We start from the raw sequence: 13,593 nt of genomic DNA on the forward strand, positions 1-13,593 counted from the left end.
AATAAAAACATTGCCTGCTTTAATGGCAAGAAACTGACTTAAGCAAGTCTGCAAAATTTAACAAAGCTTAGTCAAAGATGGTATGCCCTTGAGCATAATCACTGAGACTAAGTAAAAAGACATCGTGGTGTATCTCTGAAAAGTGTGGTGGGACTGCTGACTACAACTATAAAAATTAGGACCTTGGGGATGACTGCAGGTCATAAAATCCAAGCATGCACTTATACCCCGTCACCATCGGTTTTTAAAACTTCTATCTTTTTCCTGTTTCAGGGTTTCTTCTCTGTGCTCTTTCAATGTGATACAACTCTTGCCTGCGATGTTCCTGTTATGTCTCTGTCCTTTTCTGCTGTTTCTGTCTCCTATGTCATCCACTGATGATCACTTCCATTTAGTGCTTGCTACTAACAGACCGTGGAAATTTTGTTTCATTTTCAGCTATGTCAATGGCACTGTTTAGTTTAAGCACGTATGTAACTTCAAGCAATGGTGGTAGCCTTAACTGCTTACCTTATGACCTTCTGTCCCTCCTTTCCAATTACTTTTTCCAAAGCAGTTTGCAAAGGTATCAGCTTTCAAACTTAAAATGTCTTTCTAGGGTGCCAGGAAGACTTCCCCCCCCCCGGCCCCGTATATACTCATTCATCAGTCATCCTGTACTGAAGAGTACTAAACACTTTTTTTTTTAAATGAGATGCATCACCAGTAACAATCTGATCATAGGCTTGGCTTTTAAATATACATGTATATTAGTAAAAAAATCTGGTAATGGCTAATCTTTATGTGCAGTACATCACAGAAAACATTACCTTTCCCACATCAAAAGATGTACTTTGTATTCTAAAACTTAACAATACCCATTTTCCACTGAACTCCATCTGAACTTCATTCCTTGTATGGCCTTTGGTGTTTATCAAGAAGAAGATGTAAGTCAAAGCTTCAGTAGAAATGTCACAAAATGACATTGCCAAAATTAAAAGGTAGTGGAAATGGACAAGACAATAAATGAAGATCAATTTGCCCTTCTCAAGAGATGACACAAAATGCCTACAATATATTTTATTTATGTGACCAGTAGTTAATTGCATTGTGTATTCAGTTCCAAAAGATGTTAAAATGATGATGTGTTTGACCTTGACTACATGACAAATGGATTTTTTATTCGTTCACATCTCACATCATCTAGACCCATTATCCCAACTTTAATTTTCATATACTGGAACAGAAAATACAAACGCTACAGGCAGTCAACCAGCTATCAAATTGCTCAGCCTGTTAAGAGGGTATTTTTAAGCTTGTGGTTAGTAAAATTCTGGCTGCAAAGTTAGGATCAGATTTGTGGAATAAGATCAAGCTCTCTAAAAGTTATGCAAAGCAAGATTGTGTTGGTTTTTTGGTTTTGTTTGGGGTTTTTTTTTTAATAATCAGTTGGGACAAAAAGAGAGAAGTGTGATAACATGGGCACAAACCATTTAAATTCACCATTAAAATTTTATTCAACATTTTATTTAAATGTTCAAAAAAGTAAAGTATTGAAAAAAGGAATAAAATCAGCTTCAGTCACAGGAACCTTGCCTAATCTAAAATTTAGATCTTTAAATCATGTGAAATTGAATTGTTTTTTCAAGTCAATTCCCAAGGTGTACGCAAAGCATAAGAATTTGATCCTTTGAGAAACTGGCAGCAGCTATGTTAGATATTCAGCATTTTCCTGGGATTGAGCCTTCTCTTTTTCTGTCAAATGGAGATAATTTAGCAGAACTGTTTTGAGATTTAATCAGCTGTGATGTATTGTAAGACTTCAGTGTCAAAGCATAACAGTTGTTATAAACTAACTCTTGAAGTCTTAATGATCTTCACTGTACTGACTATGACTTTGTCTCATCGTTGCCATTAATCTAAGATTATTCTGTCCCCTGTCAGGTTTGTCCATCCGAAGTGTCTGTTGGAAAGCGGACAGACTTTTAGCAGGGACACAGGACAGTGAAATATTTGAGGTGCTAGTAAGAGAGAGAGATAAACCCATGCTGATTATGCAGGGTCATTGTGAAGGGGAGCTCTGGGCCCTGGCGGTCCACCCAAAGAAGCCTTTAGCAGTCACAGGCAGTGATGATCGATCCGTACGGTAAGGCTAGATCTTATTTATTTTTTATCTATTCATTCATGTACGCATCATTTTTAACCAATGCCAATTTGACATATTTGTAATTTATTTATTTTCTGGCCTTATGTTAAGACTCCATTAAGACAACATTTTTTTCCCATGTTTTTCTTAGCAGCTTTGCTTTTTCTCTTCAGCCCTCATATTTGGGCTCCACACATCACATAAAAGTAATCAGAATTTGTGTTCAAAACATGCTGGATTTATATACACTGCTTTAAGTGCTAATCCATTACTGTTCTGAACAGCAGGTGTAGGTATCTAAATGGAGAATGGTCACCTCGTACTTCTGTTAATAATATGCAACAAGCCTAAAACCTAAATACCTTTGACCAATGTTTTACACAGCAGGTGTCTGACTCAGCCATGAGTGTTTAGAAAACCTGATCTAAACCCAATTCAATTAAAATGCCAGAAAACGAGATTAATGAAAATGCACTGGTTTACCCCAATGAAAAAGGTCCTTCGGATGTTTAGTTGTAGCACTTGCGCCTCAAGCCTTTGTAGCAGAGATTTGAAGTTTTGTACACATATTTGTGGAAGTGGTCACAAAGTCAAGGATGTTTCCTTTCCTGTCCCTGTTAAAATTTGGCAAATTGATAAGCCTCTGAAAAAACCTAAGCATTTTTAACATGCTTAGTAAGACTTTACAGTAAAGTTTGGAGGTTAAGCTAAGATTCTCACTGTAGTGGATGTACTCCCATACCCGCACAGCTGTTGTGTGTTATCGCAACTGGGCATGGCCACTGCCCATTGTGACTAATTATTTACCTGTGATTAAAGAGATTGAGGTTTTCCTGACTGCCAAAGCTGCCCATGGGTACTGGAGAGACTTTTGGGAGACCGGGTTGTATTATGGCAGTCTCCTGAGTCTTTCCCCAAATTGTGGTTCTGCCCTTGCCCTGAAGTCCTACCCCTTGCAGAACAGTGGGGTTCATGACAGCTTGGTTTCCCAAGCTCTGATTCCCCTAATGTCCTCCTTAGCAGTTTCTCCTGACCCTACTATCCTAATATCTAACCCCTCCATCAGGTTTTTCTCCAACCCTATGCCAGATGGATGATGACTGCTTTTCATCTTGTATAGACAATTTGATTGTATATTTTCAAATCAACCCCAGGCAGTTACCAAACACTTTTTCAGGTTTTACATACTACTAGTCAACTTATTTCAGAAACATACATGTGGATTCTACCATTTGGCCATATTTCAATGGGAAAAATCAATCTCCTACCATACATACAGCTTCTAATTTATGCTCCTTCAGATTCCACATTATGATTCACCTCTGCCTTGAAGCTTGGAATTCAGTTGGAATTTCTTTTTCCCTTTCCTTTCTATCTTTTCACTTGTACTGGTTTCCTATTCCTGCCATCCCTCATCTCTTTCTAACCATAATTAAAATCTAAATTGTGAAACTAACAAAACTGCCAGTTGTTCACTACAGTCGTGTTATCTCCCTGTTTCTTACACATCAGTATTATTTCTTTCAGTTTATAAAATGCATGGATAGTCTCTTCTGCTTGGGTTTGTCTGCACAGTTTTACAGATAGGCGCAAATTCACACTGCCTGCATTCTGGTAGGATGCAAGCCAGTTCTGAAACAAGAGCTGCAAAGCTGGGATTAGCATTGTACTGCCCTCAAGCTAATAAGCCATGCTAAGACTTTGGATTTATTATCTTGGACTCATCTCTTGGTTAGCATGGTAATTCAGCTCTGGCTTGGAGCGGGATAATGTACTGCTGACTCCAAGTGTGCTTGGAACAAACTTGGGCCCCTCTATGAAAGACTGTGCAAGCATGCTCTTTGTGCGCATAAAGCCTTATAATTAGTGGTGTTCTTATGATTATCATCATTGTTACAGTGATTATCATATTACTGATGCCTTTGAACACTGCCATTCTATAAAATGTGCGTTTGTTAACATTACAGGTATTTTACTGCACAACGTCACACATCCATTTAGCTGTTTAGGCACTAGAGAATGTGGGATTTGAATTCTAGTTCAGACAGTGCTATTTTTGTATATACTAATGCTTCATGTGAGGAATTCCAGTGAAATATATAAATATCTTCATTAAGATAAAGTACACGAAAGGATTTTCTTACAATTTTTTTTCAGTAACATAATTGCATTGACAGCAGTGTTTCTATATTGCTCTTCATTGTGTAATTTTTCTTAGTATTTGGTATCACATTATTTTGAAAAGAGTGGCTAAAAAAAATAAAAATAAATTTTTTTTTAAATAAATTTTGAAAAGAGTGGCTATATAATATAAATTCTAAATTGTTTACAAATAGAAGTATTTAGTGGGCCAGATTATATTCTCATGTCTAAGTGAGGTGTCTAAATGAAAGGGACCTCTGTAGAGTTAAGGGGAATTACTGTAGATTTTCCCTAGCACAGCTGAGAGAAGGCTCTAGCCAAATACAGGTTTCCTACATTTTAAACTTCAAAAGCATATCAACTAGGAAAGCTGCCTGCTTCCTGTCTCTTACAACAGGAACAGGAAAAAAGCATCATTCTCATCTGAATGCTAAGAGACACGCAGAATTATTTATTACATTTGCTCAATGGACCTCACACATGTCTTTTTGTAACGTCGTGTTACAATGTCTAGCTGTAGGACCACAAGTAGCTGCTGTTCTGGCAGAACATCTCGGCTACACTGTCCATCTTCTTGAATGATCTCTTTCTGTATTCCTGCATTTTTAAGAAGATTGATTAGAACCTGCTTTTGTATGAATCCATTTGAATATTTATATCTCTGATGTTTTGTGTGGAGCATTGTTCTGCCAATTGAATGAAACAAAGCTTCTGTCAGAAGTAAAGCTTCTGTCATCAGCTATGGCTTTTTCTGCAAATGAAGTGGTTGCTAGTAAGCCTCTTGGGAGGCTGTAATCAGTATGTGCTCCGATAAACTCACTCATCTGTCAGGTATATGACAGAAAAGACTGGAATATTGACTAATAAAATAATGTTTCATGAGCCTGTTTGGGTTTTTTAAACTCAGTCATTTAAACAAACGCATAGGAAAGTTGCCAAAGAATGGTAAATACATGTCTTTGCCTGATTTGAAAACACATACACTTTTTATATGGAAATAGTTTATTTATCTGGCTTTTCCAAAAACAACGTGCAGAAGTATTTTGCCAGGAGAGATACTTTTTCTATTTTCATAAGCATGAAATAATAATAAGCATTTATTTTGTCGGTTGTGTATACAAATGTAATAAGCATTATTTTGTCGGTTGTGTATACAAATGCCTGTACACGTGCAAAATGTGTTTTTTTCCTGTTTAAAAAGCTCATATTTGGAATTACCCTTCCATTAATTCGAAATTCGATTTTTTTAAGCTCATATTTGGAATTACCCTTCCATTAATTCGAAGCGGGTTTTTTTTAAAGAAAATTGAATTATTCTGCTTGCACTGCCAAGTAAATTGCAATTACACTTCTAATGTATTGGTCAAAGTGATCCATGTGAAAGCAACATTTTGGAGGCAAATTTTATCCTGATGTTTCCTTTGAAATCTTTCAAAATCCTTTCTGGTTCATTCTTTATTGTATTGGGCTCATAGCTTCTCCCTAGCAAGGCTGCTAAGAATTTTGCATCTTATCTACTTCTGTTTTGTCTTTGAAAACAGTTTTAGCATCCCACACCCATTTTTTTCACCAGGAAATAGCGCTTGCCATTTTTTCATGGAGAAGCCTTTTCAAATTCTTTCTCATCCTTGAATTCTCTCAGTGTAAGAGGAAACCAGCATCATGCAGGGTTGTTGATTCTAGACTGAACCTAATAACATTAACCTGACAAGGCCCAAAGGGTTTCTTTCTCAATGCAGGCAGTCAAATTCTATAATCCTTTTACTAAATTTATCAAACTCTATCTTTATTTTTTTCCCCTGTTACTCTACTTCGAGGCTGTATCTAAATGTTGCTGCTGGGGTGGTCAGAAAAGTCCTTCTTTTCAGGCTATATTCAATGTTCTGTTTATGCTATTTGTTCTAGTGCCAACATGGTCCTTCAACATAACTTTTTCTCCTTCTTTGACGTTTATCCTTCTGATGTATTTTTGGAAGCAATACTATCCCTTCCCGGCTTTTGTTTCACTAAGGTATAAAAGTTAAACTCTTTTGGTCTTCTTTAATGTGATACGGTCTTCATTCTCTTAATCATCCTAATAATCCTTCACTGCATCTGTTCCTGTTTTTATTCCGACTTCTTGAGATAACTTGTAAGAACGTGCCAGCTGAGGTCACTATGTGTTGTGTGCTACTGTTTTTGTGTACCTTCTGGAATAGCACCCAGGATATATTTTAGGATCAAATTTCCTTTTTCCTGTCTGCAACTCACTCATGGATCATAGTCATTCTTGAATTGAAAAATAGTGTAAGATCTTACTTCTTTCTGCTGGTTCCACTTGTGTTTCAAGCTTACAGCACAGTGCCAGACATAAGGCTCTGAAAGCATGGGCTTTGGTTAAATTTCATTCCATGTCTATTTGTTTCATCATCAGGAAACCTCAGTTTCTTCCAATATGATAAATCCACCTCTGGGTTCACAGTGCCTCCCAGCTTGCTGTCCATAGCAAATCTCATTAACATTCTCATCTTTTGTGCCAGTGTCTTTAGTGAAAATATTAAATGTTACTATTCCAAAGCTTGTACCTAGAAATCTCAGTAGTATCTTCCATCCAGCCTAATTGTTTCTTTCTGTAAAGCTTACTATAAAACTTCATCTGGTATCACATTACAGTTCTTGTACAAATTGTCATTTTCTTGAGTTTAGCCAATAATCACATATGCAACTATTGAAATATTTCACTGAATATTTTATAAATCTTTTACAAATGCATTAGATTTATGACACTGTCCTCAAAATAAAGATAGTTGGGTATCGCTGACTTAATTTTTCTACCCCAAGAGGTCTTTTATGCATTTTCTTCCATACTTTTAATCATTCTGTACTTTAATTTTTTTTCTAAATCTTGCATACTACTGAGATCTGATTAACCAGCTTGTAATGATCTGGGAAACTCCCTCCATTCTTCTTAAAAATATAGGCACATTATTTGCTTTCTCCATCTTACGGCATAATTTATTGGTTGATTCTTTTTATTTAAAATTATGTAAATGAACGAATCAGCATGCAGTTTTGTCTACTAGTTCATTCAGGGTTATGACAAGAGAATTTTCCCCATGGTTGGAATGTTTATGCTCTCTGAGTATTGCTTTCACTTTCAGTGAAAATTTCAGTCTGATCTGCATTGACCCTTTCTGTCTACAGAAACTGCATATTTTTTTATTATTATTCGTCTAGGGGAATTCTATTATATCAGATAAGTAAAGTCTGGAGATAACACCAAATGATTATGTAATTTAGCTTCACCCTGTTTTCTCTTCTGCTATCACAGATATGTGTTCAGGTCTGAGGTGTCATCCCTGCTAGAACTGGGAACAGTAAAGACTCCTTTGTTTTGAAAGAAATTTGAACCTGGAATTTCACTTGAAGTTGTCTGAAAGCTTCATTTGATACTATTTGCCAAGACATTCAGTGCCACTGTTGGAAAATTCTGTGTCCATGTAATGATTCAGGCAGTTGTTGTACACACCCTTTCTCTTCTAGATTGATAAGCAGTTTTGAGTTTTTAAAAACTGAATTTCTGTAAGTCTATAAGCTCAAGTCAGTGCAATTATCTTCATTCCATGGTTAGAAAGGAACTCAATACATTATAAAATCTTAATATAAGGTGTGAATGCAAATGGGCCTTTACAATTGAGTTAGACTTTTTGTTTTTACTCTTGATGATATTGAAATGTTGTGTAGTCAAGAAAAATCTCCTATGCTTTCAATTTCCTTTGGTGCAGATTATGGAGTCTTGCTGACCATGCCTTGATAGCTCGTTGTAATATGGAAGAAGCAGTGCGGAGTGTCTCTTTCAGTCCTGATGGATCACAGTTAGCACTTGGAATGAAGGATGGCTCCTTCATTGTTCTTCGAGTACGGTGAGAAAATCTTACATTAGTTTCTCATGTTATTAGTTGTTTTTCCCCTGAGTAACTCAAGACCATATTATAAAGTCTTTTATTCCTATAAAAAGAAAAAATCATTGGGTATTTTATCAGAAGCAAAGAGTAAAAACTGAGCATGTGCTTCCATAATATCACTTGGTGTTTTAAAAGGTGGTACTTTGGCAATTATGAGGAAAGAATTCTTCTAATGTTTAATTCAAAATATTAGCTTTTAGTAATAATGTTGATAAAATTTAAGATTTTCAAGTTTGGCTTTTTTTCTTTATTTATTCTGTAATTATACAGATATTTTGTGAAAAGAAATGTGCATAACAGAGATAACATAGTTTTGAGAGGGATCTCCTTGACCATATGGTTCATTTCTTGCCATATACAAGAATGGATGCTATAATCAGTGGTTAAAAGACATTTTTAAGCATTTGCAAGATATACGTGAATTCTACTTTTCATATTAGATGACAAGCCTTTTCTTGCATGAATGCATCGTATGCAGTAGGTATTTTCTGTGTGGAATACTGTTATGGAAGACACACAAAAGCAGGTGAAACATAAAATTGGCCATAGAGTGAAATAGCCAAACAAAATAGCGTGATTTCAAAACACATAAGCTATTTTAGTTGATACATGGAAGAGTTTACCACTTCCTTAACGTTATTCCATATGTCTGGTAAGCATATATTTAAAATACTTTGAACTACTGGTGATAGGAGGGAAAAGCTTGCAATCGATGGAAGATCTGTGCAAACCCCTGTAATGTACTGCTTTAATGACTTTAACAAAACTTAAGTGATCTGTTCATATTAATTTAAAATCCTTTTCAAAGACTAGTATTTTTCTAAAGAAGTTAATCTTCTTTGTCTCACAGTAATCTTGTCTTTGCTAATTTGCCCGATACCTAACATTATTCATGATTCAGCTGGCGGAGGCTGATAATGATAAACCCAGCATTATTCCTGAAAAGAGTGGCAACACCCTTGCGTAAGGCCCTGAATGCAGTTGCTTCTCCATCTGTTCCTTTTCTGTGGCAGATCTTCTGACAGGGTAACAAATCTGCAGCCCATGATCCAGGAAAACTGGACGATGGCAATGTGTTGTGGTTGGCATTTTTTTGAATCATTTACTCAGCGACACAAATCTTTGTTCTCCTTTTTCTTGCCCATGAAGGATTGTGGATCTATGGAATAATCCAGAGAAGTAGCTGCTCTTCTCAGTAGCAGTATTTACCACTACGGAATAGTTATGTTACCAGTTTTCAGTAGTAAGGCAGAGCTAAGAATATTTTTTTTTTCCAAAACACTTTTTGAAGGAAAAAATGGCTATGAATAAATAAGAATTTTCCCAACAAAATTTCTACTGTTATTGACATTTTGGAGTTTCACCCTTACAAGAGAAATTTCTAACAAAATTATTCTGTTAGGTTTTTTTAAGATCCTGATCATCTATAATATTAACCTTTCCATTCATATCAGCGTCTCCCAGAAATCTCTGTCTTCGGTTACAGATGATTCTCCTTTCAGGACTCTGCTTTTAACAGTACTATGTATCAGCATTTTTAAGAGGTATTAACAAAATTTATTGGTTTTTAAATAATTTGAGTCTTTTCATAAATTTGATGCTACAAGCAGTAATTAATTAAAGCAGAACTCAGGAAAAATATTGAAAAAGCTTAAAATTGAGAGTAACAGAAGCATGACATCTGCAGAAGACTTTTCCTCACAAAATTTCCTTACAGCCCAAATGTATAATCTGGTATGGATTGTCTTTGTAAATACAAAATTAATGGCACTGAGACTTGGCTCATTGTTCAGTCAACTCAGGGGAAGATTTTTTTTTTTTTTTTAAATGTATTTACTTTTAATTCTTTCCTCATAGCCAAAGAATTTGGAGAAACCTACTTGCAAAAATGTTGTCTGTGTTCACTAGCATGGCAGTTTTTGGTTCCTTGATTGATAGGAAAGGGGGTTATGTCAAATGTACTTTGATAGGGAAGAATTGAATATTTTTTTGAAAACTAGACTATATAGCTGTCTTGATTTTTTTCAAAGACACATGCAAGGTATTGTCACTTCTGTTTTTCCACTGGTGGGTGGTGCTGGAACCCCCAAAGCTGTAGCTAACAGGTTGTGGCATGTGGGATTAATCATATCTAGCTTTACCAGTGTAATTGTTAGCCTCTAAACTGTTGTCTGTCTCCCCAAAAGAGTCAGTGTGGAGAAATGGGTATCTCCCAAAGGCCATTTCAACATGGTCTTGTGAGAGACAGGGTAATCGCTATTCAGATGGAACTCTTTTTTCATTGTTTATGTTTTTTTAAAAAAAAAAATCGGTCTGGTCTAGTTTAGAGTAGACAGCTAAATTTATTAGTTTTATTAATTTTACAGCTAAAATTAGGTGAATATCATTGACAGGTAAAGTTGTTTCTAACTTTTGCTTTAAAAGTATGCTTATAACCAATGAAAGCAATAGGAACTTCTCAAAAAAGGATTTTTTTGTGAAATGTGCTTTTTGTTGTACAAATTATTCAGTGCACCTATCTTCATATTTGTCTTGAATATTTGTGGACTGCATGTTCACAAGTTTACAGTTCACATTTTCACTATTGGTTCTTGCAGAGACATGACAGAGGTAGTTCATATTAAAGACCGAAAAGAAGTAATCCATGAAATGAAATTTTCACCGGATGGCTCTTACCTTGCTGTGGGTTCTAACGATGGCCCAGTGGATATCTATGCGGTTGCTCAGCGATACAAAAAAATAGGAGAATGCAACAAATCTTCTAGTTTTATAACTCATATTGATTGGTCTGTGGATAGTAAATTCTTGCAGACCAATGACGGTGCGGGAGAGAGACTGTTCTACAAGATGCCGTGTAAGTTTACAAGTGGCTCATGTTATGAACAAGTAAACTTCAGTGATGATTTGAAGAGAACAACAAAAATATGATATAAATAGTACATCTGCAAGCGGAGTTTCTTGACTGGAACTTACATAAATATCTAATGTTTTTCCACTTTTGTATGTTTTTAGCATGTTTATGTGCAGCTGCATTAGAAATTGTAAGACGTGTGATGTTGTCAAATACCACAAATGTGAGACTATACTAATTTAAAGTAAAATTGTGAATCTTTATAATTTATTGAGGTTAAAAGACTAATCCCAAGAAGAATACACAGATAAATGTGATGAAAAGAAATGGAGTCTACTGAAAAACGAATTATTAAAGAGATTATTCACTTGCATATTTTCAGCTGGGAAGCATCTAACTAGCAAAGATGAGATCAAAGGAATTCACTGGGCCTCATGGACCTGTGTGATAGGACCTGAAGTGAATGGAATTTGGCCAAAATATACAAACGTTACAGATGTCAACTCTGTGGATGGAAATTACAACAGCTCAGTGCTAGTGACTGGAGATGATTTTGGGCTGGTTAAATTATTCAGATTTCCGTGCCTAAAGAAAGGTAAGATAGTATTTTGTATTTCTGAAGAATGCAATATTTACTTTGATACCATATCAGTATATTTTCTAATGGTGGTTTTTGATTCTTGTGTATAATTCAAATTAGCGTGTGCACAATTCATATTCGTGTTAATGGACATAAAGATGAGACTTCAACCCTCTATGTATCTTGCGATTTCCTGCCAACGTATTATGTACTTGTTTTTAGATCTGTTGAGAATGTATAGTTTAACGTGCTTATTCTGATAGTACATTTTCAGAAACTAATTCAGCAAGACTTTACAACACATCAAAATCGTATCAACACCAGATGCACTACTATAATTCGTCCAAATTTATGACAGTAACAATTTCAGAAACTTCAGTAGGGTTTCACTGTCTGTTAGCGTGTGTCAATGTAGCTCTGTGTGAACTACTTGCTTCATATCTGTAGTAGGCTTTTAACACAGATTGTTTCCTCAGTATTTGCACTGTACCATGCATAACGCCAACAAAACCAAGTAAAATGTTTTGGCTTTCCATGATCTTCAAGTGTTTAATTTGATTTCATATCAGTATATTTTCTGACAGTGAATTTGAATTTATGTGTATAGTACAAGTCACAAGACACGTGTATAATTCACATTAGCAATAATGGCCATAAAGGTGAAAATTAAACCCTATGTGTATCTGGTACTTCCTGCCAAGATTTAAGTGCTTTTCAGAAAACTGAAGTGAACATATCGCTCATATTATTTTGTGCCATTTATTTTTATTTTACAATTACTATTAGCATCAGAATATCAAGAGGCATTTAAGGGGTTTTGTTTCAGTTTTCATAAGGGTGTTTAGACTGTGTTTCCATTAAAAGCCTAACTTTATTAGTTACAACGTTAATTTTTTTTCTTCTTACAAACTAACAGTTCTATTTTTGTTTTTTAGGAGCTAAATTTAGAAAATACGTTGGCCATTCAGCACATGTAACCAATGTCCGTTGGTCCCATGATTTTCAGTGGGTTTTAAGTACGGGAGGTGCTGATCACTCTGTTTTTCAGTGGCGATTTATTCCAGAAGGGATAACAAATGGCATCCTTGAAACATCTCCACAAGGTAAATATTTTCTCTTCTTAATTATTTATTAAATAAAATCAACAGAGAATGCAGGACTGTTGGAAAAGCTTTTATTGAATTAACAGAAAATATTTTTATTATTATTCCCTGGAATTACATATACTCAGCATGTTTGGGACAATTTTACTTTACATAGACAACCATTTGTTTCAGGCAAGGTACATTAAAAGCTCTTCTGCACTCTGCTATATTGTATGTTTAGGAATACACGAGTAGTGTTTGTCAAAGCGTCTGAAAAAAGACATTGAGAGGGAGATTGCTAGATCAAATTACATTTTCAAAATTAGCCATCTAACTTGCGTTCAGAAGTCTGACTACACATGTTGAATTGTTTAATTTTCTTTTCAATGCAAATTCACACATATATGTGATAGCTGTACTTTAGAATTTTTTTCTTCTTATATCCATGATACTTACAAGATTCTGCAAAAGCCATATGAACCACGTAGTGGCAACTGCTGAAAATTGGATTGCCTTCAGCAAAAGGGCAAAAATTCACCCCGTACCTGCACAATTTGGTAAAATACCTGTGTTACAGCAAATCTTTTTAAACACAGTGATCACACTGAAAGTTTTTATTTACCATTTCTGTATGTTTTCACTCCGAAGCCTGTTAAGAAAACGGTGTTCTCTCAGATGATGGAAATGTACTAGTAACTACTAAGTTACTTCCCTCTGCCACCCTCCTGCCCCAGGCATTAAAACAGGAGAAAGAAATGAAACCTGACACATTCAGTCAGCCTGCATGATTTTTACAAGCTACTTAAGCTTCCGAAGCTGTTGAATACTGCTTTGCATGTAGTCTAAATTATATAAAAACATCACAT

At 35.4% G+C, this 13,593-nt stretch overlaps 1 protein-coding gene across 2 annotated transcripts in view; it reads left to right on the forward strand.

Annotated features, from left to right (window-relative positions):
* EML6 (echinoderm microtubule associated protein like 6) overlaps window positions 1-13,593 on the forward strand; it is a 122,211-nt gene that overhangs the window by 56,327 nt on the left and 52,291 nt on the right. For both annotated transcript variants that reach the window (XM_009288453.1, XM_009288452.1), the window contains exons 7-11: window positions 1,924-2,125; window positions 8,032-8,169; window positions 10,809-11,065; window positions 11,445-11,657; window positions 12,578-12,745. In XM_009288453.1, the coding sequence (XP_009286728.1) occupies window positions 1,924-2,125; window positions 8,032-8,169; window positions 10,809-11,065; window positions 11,445-11,657; window positions 12,578-12,745 (978 nt within the window). The remainder of the gene's footprint in view (window positions 1-1,923; window positions 2,126-8,031; window positions 8,170-10,808; window positions 11,066-11,444; window positions 11,658-12,577; window positions 12,746-13,593) is intronic.

The sequence above is a fragment of the Aptenodytes forsteri genome, unplaced genomic scaffold, assembly GCF_000699145.1.
Source record: "Aptenodytes forsteri isolate BGI_AS27 unplaced genomic scaffold, ASM69914v1 Scaffold185, whole genome shotgun sequence".
In the NCBI taxonomy this organism is placed as follows: Eukaryota; Metazoa; Chordata; class Aves; order Sphenisciformes; family Spheniscidae; genus Aptenodytes; species Aptenodytes forsteri.